At 38.9% G+C, this 12,591-nt stretch overlaps 1 protein-coding gene and 1 non-coding gene across 2 annotated transcripts in view; both read left to right on the top strand.

Annotated features, from left to right (window-relative positions):
* The window catches only part of PTPRG (protein tyrosine phosphatase receptor type G), a 654,052-nt gene extending 641,702 nt beyond the window's left edge, over positions 1–12,350 (top strand). Inside the window, 2 exon segments of the mRNA XM_032458153.1 lie at positions 6,900–7,035; positions 7,860–12,350. Of these exon segments, the coding sequence (XP_032314044.1) occupies positions 6,900–7,035; positions 7,860–8,006 (283 nt within the window). The 3' untranslated portion in view covers positions 8,007–12,350.
* Positions 4,576–4,682, top strand: LOC116657337. Its single transcript, XR_004312458.1, has one exon. It is a non-coding gene; the product is annotated as a U6 spliceosomal RNA (small nuclear RNA).
* Positions 12,351–12,591: the final 241 nt, after the last annotated feature.

Here is a 12,591-nt window from a genome sequence, read left to right as displayed (position 1 = left end):
GACACTCTTGTTCTGTCTTGAGCACGTGCTGGCCTTTCCCAGAGCTACGTGGCAGCGGGATGACATCCCCACCGACAGCTAACGGGATGTGCGCTTGCATGGTTTTGTGTTGTAACATTCTCTCAGTTCTGATGCCTGGTGCAGCAAACACTGATATGATCCAAATAAGCAAATCTCCTTCAATAAATGTGCATTTTACTTGTCCTGAGACAGTCCATAGGAAATGCCAGAGTACACGGACTGCCTTCTGTACCAACGGTTGCAAAGGCGCCCTCAAATCCTAACTCTTCAGTTCCTCAAGTAATCCTCAAACATTGGGGGTCATTTTAGGACCCCCCACTTCATGTATGAGAAAACAGGGCCTCTAAAGGTAAGGAATAGGGCCCGTGTACACGTCTGGTTAGTACGTGTCAAAGCCAGGACCGGCTACATAACGTGTGGGGTCCAGCGTTAATGAAAATGCAGGAACACTTGCTCAAAAATTAAGAATTAACAATTTCCAGATGGCAGCACCAGAGCACTAAACTAAGTGCAGGACCCTCCTGAGTAGCGGACCGAGTGAAAAGCGCGGAGCGCAGTGCCACAGCCCAGGTGACAAGCCCGGGAGCCGGCACTGGCCGCGGTCACAGCCCTCTGATCCCGGGGTTGACACGCCTCCCAGCGGCTTTCACAGCCGGGTCTCCTGTGCTCGTCTCCCTCGTGTCTTCGGGCTGTGGGTGTTTTTTTTTTCTCCCCTTCTTTATCTTCGCATCCACTTCCGAAGTTTCCATCTCTTGAAGTCCTGTGGTTTTTGTGTTCCGTTATGCCCCAGGATGGATGCACATTCAAGCTCTGACTCTGTTTCCCTTTCTGCCCTCCTGATTCCTGAGGGAAGCGTCACTTCCTGCACAGTGACACGTGCTGACTCTGGACCGCGTTCTTGGTTATGATTTTTAAAACATCGTAAAAGCAAAACAAAGATCTCTCTCACTATATGAAATAGTAGAAAGTATAATTAAACGGCCGTAGGTATGATACACCCTAACAATGCAAGGAGCCCCAATGTGTTTTAAAACGAATATAGACAAGCCACTTAGAACCATTACTGACCATCAGGAAACTGAAGTACTTTTCTCTGAGGCATAGACAGGAGATGAAAATACATTTTCACAGCACTGCTTAAGTATTGTTCTCAACAGGGCCCTTTGAGAAACTGGCAAACTATCAAACCCAGTGAATTGATATCTTACCCTTATTTTTGTAACTAAGTTATAAATTACCTGTGTCACTTTTTCACCAAGTCCCTGTGGTTTTAAGTGCAAATGCATGAAACCTGACAAACATCCTTCAATCCTACTTAATTCCTAAACTTCCCAAAGAGAGTAGCCTGCCTGTATTTTTTTTTTTTTCTATTTTTTTGGTTGTCTTTAAAGACTGATACTTTAAAGCATCTGTGCGTTTGGTTGACTTGACCTAGTTTCTAGTCATGTTGAAAGTCCTACTGTACTTCCTTTTCATTTAGGTTCTTAAGAGAGGCTAAATACAGGAAGGGCAACCCAAGGAAAGGCCAGGGGAACTCCCCGTGCAGTGCACACTGCATAATAAAATACATCATTCCTCACTGAATCCTATCTGATGGCTACAGTGAGCTCGAAGAAAGAGCTGAGGGGAAAAGAAAAAAACAGTTTCACTAGAACAGATTAAGCAAAAGTTAAAAGGTTAAAATCTTCCTCTTTAAAAAAAAAGTCAATATGAGTAATTGGGGGGAAAAGAAAAAAACTAGCTATTCTAAAGTGAGAAAGTAAACTCAGTTCAGTCTAGAATCTGAGGAAAGACAACATAATGAACTAGAACAAAAAATACATTAAATCAGGGTTAACAAAGCAATCATGATAGGGTTTTAAAATAATATGCTCAGAGAGCTCAAGGAAAACTGTATGAGACGAATTAAAGACATGTATTATGAAACAGGACTAAATTAGAGGTTAAGAAATGGAAACAGTAAGAGATGGGCTGTTAGTAGAGTGGACAAAATCAGACTCATGGAAGTAGATGTTTACGAGGTCCACGGAGAGAGAAAAGAGATGAAAGAGGAAGGAGTAACAGCTGAAAAAAAGGTAAGGATGACTGAGATTCTCTAAGAAGTGAATCCAGGGATGACCATATAATCTCTTCAAACACAAAAGCTTTGTTTATAAAAACTGACCATAAGTGGAATTTGTATACATTCCCCCAAAACTCTTACCTTACAAGACCGCATTCATTGATTACAGTGCATTATATGAGAAACCAACAATGAAAATGAGGCCCCAGATCCTTATACACACACTGAAGTCCCCTTATGCTTAGATTAAATTTAATTCATGGGGTACAGATGTAATAAAAATAGTAATTACGGTTTCTTAAAACTAAATGATGGGGGGAGGGTATAGCTCAGTGGTAGGGTGCATGCTTAGCATGCACAAGGTGTCCTGGGTTCAATTCCTAGTACTTCCTCTAAACATAAATAAATAAACCTAATTACCTCCCCCCAAATAAATAAATAAAATTTTTAAAAAATGATGGAGGCGCACTGCATTTCAAAACCTGGTAGGATGTAGTCAAACTACACTTAGAGAAAAAAATGTATAATCTGAGCTGCATATATTGGAGAAAAGGTTAAAAATAAAGTAAGTTTCAACTCAAGAAGCCACAAAAAGAACCAGATAAATCCATAAAAAGTACAGGGAATTAAGACATAAAATCAAACAGTAATGGTATGGGGGGCAAGGAGGAAACAGATTAAAGTCTAGCCAAAAATACAACTTTGGGGAAATGGTGAAGGAAAAAAATAGAGAAGGCATAATTTATCTATCATTGGGAAGAAAAAAAAATCTACCACTTATCTGTAGTTCTCAAATGTTTTAAAAATTGTTAAAATTTGCTTAGGTGTGATTATTATGTTTATTTAAGTTCTTATCTTTTAGAGTTTTATTATAACTTATTAAAAGAATACCTGCGATTTGCTTCAAAATCCACGGGGAGGAAGCAGGCATGAAACAAGACTGGCTACGAGCTGATAGTTGTTCTAACTAAGCGACAGCTCTGTGGGAGTTACTATCCTGTGTGTATGTTTGACATTTTCTTTAATCAAAGCTTAAAAATAGAAATATTTTAAAACAAATAACACATTTAAAACTACAGCTCTACAGAAATAAATTTTAAGACTCCCTAATCGTAATAAATGATACCTGGTGGACACACGGCATATACTGTCTCTGTTCCCAGCCACTGACGCGTATCGGCTCACACATAAGCTCCAGGCTCCCCGGCTGTGAGACCCTGGCCGGCCACTTCACCTGGATGTGCCCTGCCTCTTCAACCCCAAATGCGGGTAATAACCGCACTACAGCATCGGCTGATTCTGAGGGTCACACTGGAACCTGTAAGAGCGCCTGGCACCCAGAGCACAGCGCACGTCAGTGGTTACTACAAACTCAATATAAGGATGAGTTTTCAAACTGTGAAGACCCACTGAGTTTGGACCGCATTTGAACACACAGAATAAGACAGAGAAGATTTAATGTAACCTTGATTAAGAAAAAGATAGGCCAGTGTTACTTACTTGAGTATGGGTGCCAAGGTCTAAATAAAACACTGTCAGATAAAGCCCAGTGTGTTACATTAAAAGAATGACATACATCATGAAAAAGTACGATTTATCCTAGGAATATACAAGTAGTTAAATGGTACCAAAAAAATCTCTCAGTAAATTCAGGATACTATGAAAGGAATTTCTGTTTAAAAAAAATCAATAAACATTGGAAAGCATACAATAAAATAACACCCACTCACAGTCCCTATCCCCAAAAAGAAACACTCTTAGCAAACCAGAAGTCAGAAGCATCCTCTCTATCTTCATAAATGTTACTTCTCAGAAGCCAACAGCAAGTATTTTTATTCAATATTAAAAACTTGGAAACTTCACCATTACCGAACACAATACGATACCTCTTCACAATGTCAGAATGCAAACTCTATTGCTATCCTAGCCGATGCAGTAAAAAGCAAAAGACGGAAGAAGAATAAAAGTTCGAAAGAGACAGGAGTGGCATTATTGGCAGATAAAGATGTAGCCAAGTTCCAGGAGAATCCACAAATTATTAGAACTTAAAAAGAGTGCTGCGTGGCTGGGTGCACGTTCACCGTGTGAAAAGGCAGTAACTTCCCTATAGATCAGCTGAAACCAAACAGTATGTCATAAAAGAGGCCATTCTTCAGAGTAACAGAAACTCTACGGTACCTAGGAATTCAAAATGAAATTGGTAAAGACTATGAAGAAAACTGTGAAATCTATTTTTAAAAGACCTGAATAAATGCAGAAAAGACATCATGTTCATGAACAGAAAAACACAAAGATACTAATTTCCTCACGTCTGTCTGTATATTCAATGCAGCCTAACCAAAGCCCCAGCAAACCTTTTCGTGCTCCTTGACAGGCCAGTGTCACAATTAACGTGAAACGGGACAGGACGGCGTAGAAGGGTGGAGGTCTATGGAAATACGCATACAAGTGGAAAATGAAAATACGTATGTTTGAAGTACAAAAAAAGCGCAGTGCTCGTTTCAGCAGCACACATAATAAAATTCAAACAGTACAGAGAAGATGAGCATGGCCCTTGCACAAGGATAACACACCAATTTGGGAAGCAGTCCACAGTTTTTAAATTAGGGCTTAGGGATTAACAGACGCACGTTACTGTGTATAACAAGGACCTACTGTATAACACAGGGAACTATATTCAGTTTCGTGTAATAACATACAATGGAAAAGAATCTGAAAAGAAAAAACATTTATGTAGGTATATGTGTAACTGAATCACTTCACTGAACACCTGAAACTAACACTGTAAATCAACTACACTTCTATAAAACATTTTTGGAAAGTGAAACAATAAATGTAGAGGCAGCCAAGACAATACCTAATAAAGCAAGTTTCCACAATTAATGACTTATTTAAACACCTATAGGAATTTAAACGAATGCGGGGAAATACAGTATAAAAAATAAGCAGATTTAAGGGCCAAAGCAGTTCAGAAACAGGCCTGTGTATATGAGAATTTAGTGTATGATAAAAAAATGCAAGTCACATCAGTGAGGAAAGACGAGACTATGCAATTAACCACGGGGACAAGTGGTCATCCGTAACTATAGGAACTAAAGTCAGACTCCAGCCTTACATCAAAACAAGAATAAGAGTCCAAGGAATTAAACAATTAAATGTAAAAAATTAAACAGAAAAATGGAGCAGAATACATTTTAATTAGTGGGTTAGAGAAAGCATTCTCAAACAAGTTTCAAAAGAAGCCAGAACAAAAAAGATCAGTAAATTTGATGACATCTAAGCTACACGTCAGCTTAACAAACGATCACAATGTTAAGAGAAACAAGAGACTGGAAAACATACTTGCAAGACAGAAAATACAAAAGAACTCCAATAAATTCATTTAAAAGGGACAGACCTAATAGAAAAATGGCCAAAATACATTCATACGCAATTTCAGAAGAGGAAATACAGATAGTCAATAAACACAGAAGACGTTCAACTCCCCTGGTCATCAAGGAAAGGCAAGTTAAAGCAGCTGGAAAATACACTCTTCACCCGTCAGCTTGGCCGAAGCCAGACTTGGAAATGATGAAGAGAAACAAGTATTCTCTTGTTGGGAGGAGTGCAGACAGGTAACAGCCACTTGGGAGAGAAATACGGCGGCATCTTCGGAACTGAAAATGGGTCCATCTGGGACTACTACTACGCGGGGTACCGGGCCCCTCTGCACCGCTCCGCTCGTGCACAAGGACAAACAACATAAACGGCCACCCGTGGGGAAACGAGGAGGTCGGGCGTGCGTGCGGCAGATGAAACCATGAGCTTGACTGACGTCTTCCCACATTCCTAACTCTGGGAAGGCTGTACCTCAACGGCTAACAGTTTTTCCCTTAGACAAGTTAGCTCTGAAGTGGGCGTGATGGTTAGGGAGAAGTCGGCCTTATTTGCATCACAGGGGCCATGCTAATCGTCTCTGTATTGTTCTCTGTAATGTTTTTATTTCACATAACAGTACATTTAGAAACTGCCTATTTAATCGTTTTTAACAGAACAGTGGACACAAAGCATCTAAATTCCAGTCTCATTTCTACTACCAGCCAGCAACACCACCTTGAACAATTCATTTAGTCCATCTGTTTTCTCGTCACTAAGATGGAAACTATGTGCCATCACAGGTTCCGGGAAAAACTGGAGATGCCAACCTGGCCTGATGAAAAAGTGCTACCCTGCTCAGCGTTTTTTTTTGTGTCGGGGTGTGAAGCAAAGAGAACCGTATTTTTCCAAGAATTTTATAGAAGGTGCTCATATTTGGAAAGTTCCACTTCAGTGCCAGAAATAATTACTAAATATGAAACTCGGTTTCAGAATTCTCTGACTGCATTTTTAACCACATATTTCCATTTTTATTCATATTCTGGAAGTTCAGTTTAGCTGCTTGGGATCGTTAGAACACATTTTTTCCAGAGCCTTCCACCACTTTTCTACTTGTCCAATAACCTCTAGTTAAAATTCTCAAATACTATTTTTCCTATTGTATCACCCACCTCGTCCCCAACATCAAATCGAACAGCCCTCCCAAGTCTTGAGTTTGAACTTCTCACTTCATGGAAGGTACCAAGCTAAACGTCTGGTAAAGCCAGTCTGAGAAATTTCACACTCAGCAAATGTCGTCTGTGCGCTCACCTCTCAGTCTCTCCCCTTGCCCCGCATTCCATTCACTTTTGTGTTCTATACAGTCTGCTTCCCTTCCATGTACACATGTGATGGTAATTTCATTCCAGTGTATTCAGTCGCTTAGTGAATCTGAAATCGATTTTTTTTTTTCCTCCCCAAGGTACGGCGCAGTTTCAGCAGGAATGCTGTGTGCCCTGACCACCTTGTCCCAGCAGCTGGAGAACGAAAATGCCGTGGATGTTTTCCAGGTTGCAAAAATGATCAATCTTATGAGGCCTGGAGTATTCACAGACATTGTAAGTACTCTGCTTATTTGTGAACCCTGTACAACATCAGTTGAAACTCCGGCTCGCCCTTTACAACAGTGGTTCTTACCTGGGGGTGATTTTGCCCCCTAAAGGATGTTCAGCAATGTCTGGAGACTTTTTTTGATTGTCACAAGTGGGGATGGAGTTAAGTGAGTAGAGCCCAGGATGCTGCTAAAGGTCCTACAGCGCCTAAGACAGCCTTCCACAAAATGCTTGGGACTTTTAAGATTTGCAAATGTTAACCACTACATATAAAAATAGATTTAAAAAAACAAATTTCTTCTGTATAGCACAGGGAACTATATTCAATATTTTATTAAAACTTTTAATGAAAAAGAATATGAAAATGAATATATGTATATATCTGCATGACTGGGACATTGTGCTGTGCACTAGAAATTGACACACTGTAACGGATGTACCTCAATTCAAAAAATTAATTGATTTTTCTAAAAAAGACAGCCCTCCACAATAAAGAATTATCTAGGCCAAATGTCAAAAATGCTAAGGTTGAGAAACTGTTTTCCAGAGTATAGCATTCTCAGGTTATAAAATACGGGTATCCTGTTACCTCAGTGGCCTGTCGACACTGAGAATTCATTCCAAGGTAGCAGAGATCAAAAGGACACGAAGAAGGAGTAGGTCTGGATTATAAAGGATTCCAGTGATTCTTTGTGACGTTTCTTGGCATGAACACATACTCCTGTTTCTCTAGTCTGTTTTCCACAGTCACAGTTTGAGTCGGCATTTCCACCTGAGGCAAAGTGATGAAGCTGTCCTTTGGCTCAAAGTGTCTCCCTCTTGTTTTACAGGAACAATACCAGTTTGTCTATAAAGCAATGCTCAGCTTGGTCAGCACTAAAGAGAATGGAAATGGTCCCATGACGGCGGACAAAAACGGTGCTGTTCTGATTGCAGATGAATCGGACCCTGCCGAGAGCATGGAGTCTCTGGTGTGATCGGGACCCTGCAAGGGCACTTCATTTGTAAACCTTCTGAAGACTGAGAACTTTTTTGAGGCCTTTTTTGCCAGACTCTAGGTTATAACAATAACCCAGTTACTTTTTTACACTGATAAAAGTTTTGATATTTATTTTTTGCCATTTTATGTCTTAATGGTATCCTACTGAGCATTTGCACCTCTGTTCATTTCACACGGTGAAACGCGATCTTACCTAGTTTGCACTATATGATCAGTGTTACTGCCTATAATCTAATACTAAAGCGAGCCCTGATGTGACATTCCATGACTGCATACATGCTACTTTTTAATTCAGTACAGTGAAGGTCTTTGTTAGGACAGTGAATCTTGATTTTTCTTAATCATTATTATTATTGCTCAAGTAGTTGCATTCTACTAGCAGGCAATGCTGTACTTTTCCTCAGTCCTCCTCTCCTGTTTGTTTTGTTTTGTTTTGTTTTGTTTTAAGGCACTGTTGAATACTGAATGCCTTCTGTATTTTAACGGAGTGGATGAACACTTATCCTTTTAGAGAATAGCAGGTTTAGGGGAGCTACTAAAAAGGTCTGCCAACCTCACGGCCTTGAAAGAGTTCCATTTACGATGGTGAAGATGTCCATTAAGAAATGAGAAGGTTTAAGAGTTGTTTCATGTGAACATCACTTATTAGTTACAAACTTATATTCATAGCTTTAAAAAAAATGCCCAACTGTGTCAAAATAAAGGATATCTCTGTATTACTGTTTTCACAGTAGCTATGTGGACAGTGTGTGTTATTTCCATTTTGCCTCTCTGAAATAGCAACACCCCAAAGTCAGGGCCATCTTTTACAAAAGAGAAATGGCAATATTTCACACACCTCCAGTCATGAAACCCTTTAGTGAAGCTTCCATTACTGCTTCACAGTTTCTAATGCCATACCTCACAGCAGGTGGAATAATGAGAATTTCTGCAGGTGTGTAATTTTGAAACTAGTCCTCTAAGATATTCCTATTACTCGTATATCGATCTAATAAAAAAAAAACTACCTATATAGCTAACATTCTTTTCTTTCCTTTTTTGCCAAATGTTTCACAATAAATCTCATAATTGTATACATTCTTCCTGTTTAGGATTAAGTTGAAAATACCATATTAGCAAGAGTCTTGGGACTATCCAGACTCCCACACAGGGTAAGTCTGACTTAGAGAAAATCAGAATCTTGAGTAAAAGGGGATAGTGACATTTTCAAATAGTTTTTAAAAGGAGGAGACAACGTTGTGTGCTTCTGTGTAGTCTAGGCTTAGGAACAACAGATTCACTTCCATAAGAGAGGCTGCTCATCGTTACAGAGCCCAACCAAGGAGGTGACCTCTTGGAGCTGTGTTCACCCTGCAGTGCATCATGGGAAAATCAGGAGCATCAGTTAGAAAAATAAGCTCCTTACTCAGATCTGCTTCCTCTGCTGCATATTTGCTTTTCAGGGACAACGTCTGTCAGAAGTGAAGCCATCACCAGAACTGGGCCTGTTAGAAAGAAAAGGGTTTTGGGTTTTCGTTTTTTTTTATGTCAATAAACTTCAACAAAAAGTCCACACTGGTTACTATCATACTGTCTGGATAGGCACTGAAACATTCATGATAACCAGCACTGAGATGCTGCTTATCTTGAGGTGGCTTTCTATGAAGCCTGTCAGAGAGGAGCTGAAGGCCCCAAGCTGCGAAGGAGAGACAGGCTCCAGGCCAAGCCCAGGAGTTCTGACGCACAAGCCAGTTGAGCAGAGTTTTCATACGTAGCTTGCCAGGGTCCATCTCATCTTTTCATCACATAGATTTCAGCCACACAGGATAGTCCACTGTTAATGAACCGTGTGGGCTAGGCTGAGAAAAGATGCAAAGTGAGCCAAGTTTGCTAAATGGTATGTGCCAGGGACACAGACACCTTTACCACCCCTCTGCTCCCATCAGAGGGGACACAAAGACATTCCACCTAATACTTAAGCAAGCAACACTACAACTGCCAGGTGGCTGAGGGAAATCAGGAAAGGTTTCAGACCGTGGCAAGGGCTAAACCATGTTGGTCAGTTAAGTAGGTTACTTTAGTTGTAGGCAGGACTGATACGAGCTCTTTTCAGTAGATGGCACAATGGACTTGACTTTGGGAAGCAACATTCAAGGTGGGGTTTGTGGTCCCTCTGTAATTTTTTCTTAATAAAAACAAACACTGATTAGAAGACACATGGCAAGTATTCCCTTCTGTGCTGTTTACAGAGGGCTCAATTCACTTACTGTCCAATTCTGTGACCATCTCTTAGATGAATATCAGAATCACGATAAAGAGAGAGAACCAGTAAATAGAATAGAAACATTACAAGGAAGGCTTAGACATTCACTGAGTGTCTACCGCAGGCTTGAACCAAAGTCTACAAATCCTGACCCGCTGAGCGATGAGCAACTGCTATTTACCCATCTTGCCAAAGTGAACCAAACACACTTCACTGAAGACAGGGCAGTTCCTCACTTTGACCAGAGTGTATCCTATTACTCTTCATTTGTTATTGGCAAATATACGCTTGCATCTTTCCAGAGAGTGTTTCAAAGATGGCCTTTTCTTTGAGACAGAGGCATGTTGCTTAACTGCATAACAAGGTTTATTGCCACCTGCACGCAGTAGGAAAGACAGCGATTGCAAATTAATGTGTGCTATTTTATAAAAATTAACTTTTGGGATGTATGAATGTAGCTCTAGGTAAACAATGCACACACATCATTCAAAATTGAATTGCAATGATCAGAAGTGGCCATGCTGGACATCAGAAAAAAGACATCTTACTGCCATCGAGAGAACTCTTTCTTGCATCCAAAACCACAATATCATCTTTCATAGTAAAAAAAAAAAAAAAAAAAAAAATTAACGTCTGAAATTTGAGATGATTAAGATTAGCTGAATTGGTTTTCCTAATTTGTATGCCTTGGAGCTTTTTAGAGTCTTATTTCAAGTTGAAGAGTCCAGCAAGGTCAGAGAAGGCTATGGCATTTAAGGTCTGGCTGTTGCAGTTTATAGCCCAGAGTGACATACTGAAATCAACAAATAACCTTAATTGTTTTATAATGACACAGCACAACTGCCTTGTTATGAATTTTTTCTTAAATGCATATATACTGTATTTAAAAATTAAAATATAGATACCAATTTACCAAAGATACGTATTACTAATTCTAAGCAAAAAATTTAGAAACAGAAACCCAAGTTCATCATAATTTAAGAAATAATAATCAAAATGTAGTTTGTCTTAAGAATTTAGCAGTTATACTGGAAAATACATTTTCAACTCCTGTCTCCTAAAGTTTATGTTCAAATGGTGCCAGTGACTTTTTATATGAAGGGAAAATGCCTGCTTTTTTTTTTTTTTTTTTTAAAGCTGTAATTTCACTTACCCCTTTGCGCTTGCCCTTCGTTGCCATTTAACATACAATACTGGCTTTACTTATCTCTAGAAAGAAGGCATGCTACCAATAGGAGGGAACTGTAATAATGATATTTGGCCTCTACTTTGTCTTAGCTGTTAAACTGTTTTTAGTATTTTTGTTAAATATTTGCAAAGGGAAGCATTTTCTACAGAGGATAATTAATTTCAAGAAAAATATCTTGAGTTTTAAGAAATAAACATCTCCAGAAAAGGAGACAGTCGATTTTATAAAATGTCGCAACTCTCCAACATTTGGGGTAGTGACTCCTTTTTTGTTAGGACATTTGAAACTAGCAAGCAGCCATTGTTTCTAAAAAAAAAAAACAAAAAAACTCAGCCTTCGTGTCGATTCATGTTTCTTTCACTTCATTCTGAAATAGCTAAAATCATTAAAACTGTAAATATTTTGTTGCTTGGATAAGCATCTTCTGGGAACTTTGTATCTATGGTATATAATCATAGAATTTTATATTTTCATATAAAGCTAATTTTTTTCTAGTTTCAACTCTGTCATAGTTTTTTTTTCTTTGTGGTGGATATGTGAATTCAACTTTCTGTGTATTGAAGTAGCAAGAACCATCTTTGCATTCCAAAATAATCCAACGTGTGTTATTTCTTTGAGGCAGTGATCGTGAAAGTTGGGTTTTTTTAATTTCACTGACCATTTGTGCAATAGGATTAGACATAATTAGTCACTGAATACATTCGTTGCATTGACCCATTTGGAAAAAGTGTTGTTGTTTTTTTTTAATTTGTTCGGGGGGAGGGGTTTTGTAACCTGAAATTTTTCCCTTTTTTCTTCTGTTTAAAACTATATCAAATCATTCTATTATAGTGTTATTTAATATGTAAATTGTATTGCTATACATAAAATAAAGTATGGTTTTTGATGTATTCATTTAGTGCTGAGCATTTCTATCAAAATAATCTATATCCAAAAAAAATCAGATTACTTGTTTCTCTTAACAGGTCACATTTATACCCACTGACCCTTGGTCTTAGTTTTTATGGTAGTAAAATGATTGCTGGTAGTCATCTTTGCATAAGCAGAAAACCAAAAAGAAATGGCTTTTCTGAGTTCTTCCTCCTTTACAGAGTAAACGATGACACAGTTTTACCTGTATATTGAATCAAA

The sequence above is a fragment of the Camelus ferus genome, chromosome 17, assembly GCF_009834535.1.
Source record: "Camelus ferus isolate YT-003-E chromosome 17, BCGSAC_Cfer_1.0, whole genome shotgun sequence".
Classification (NCBI taxonomy): domain Eukaryota; kingdom Metazoa; phylum Chordata; class Mammalia; order Artiodactyla; family Camelidae; genus Camelus; species Camelus ferus.
This window is presented reverse-complemented; position numbering and strand designations above follow the sequence as displayed.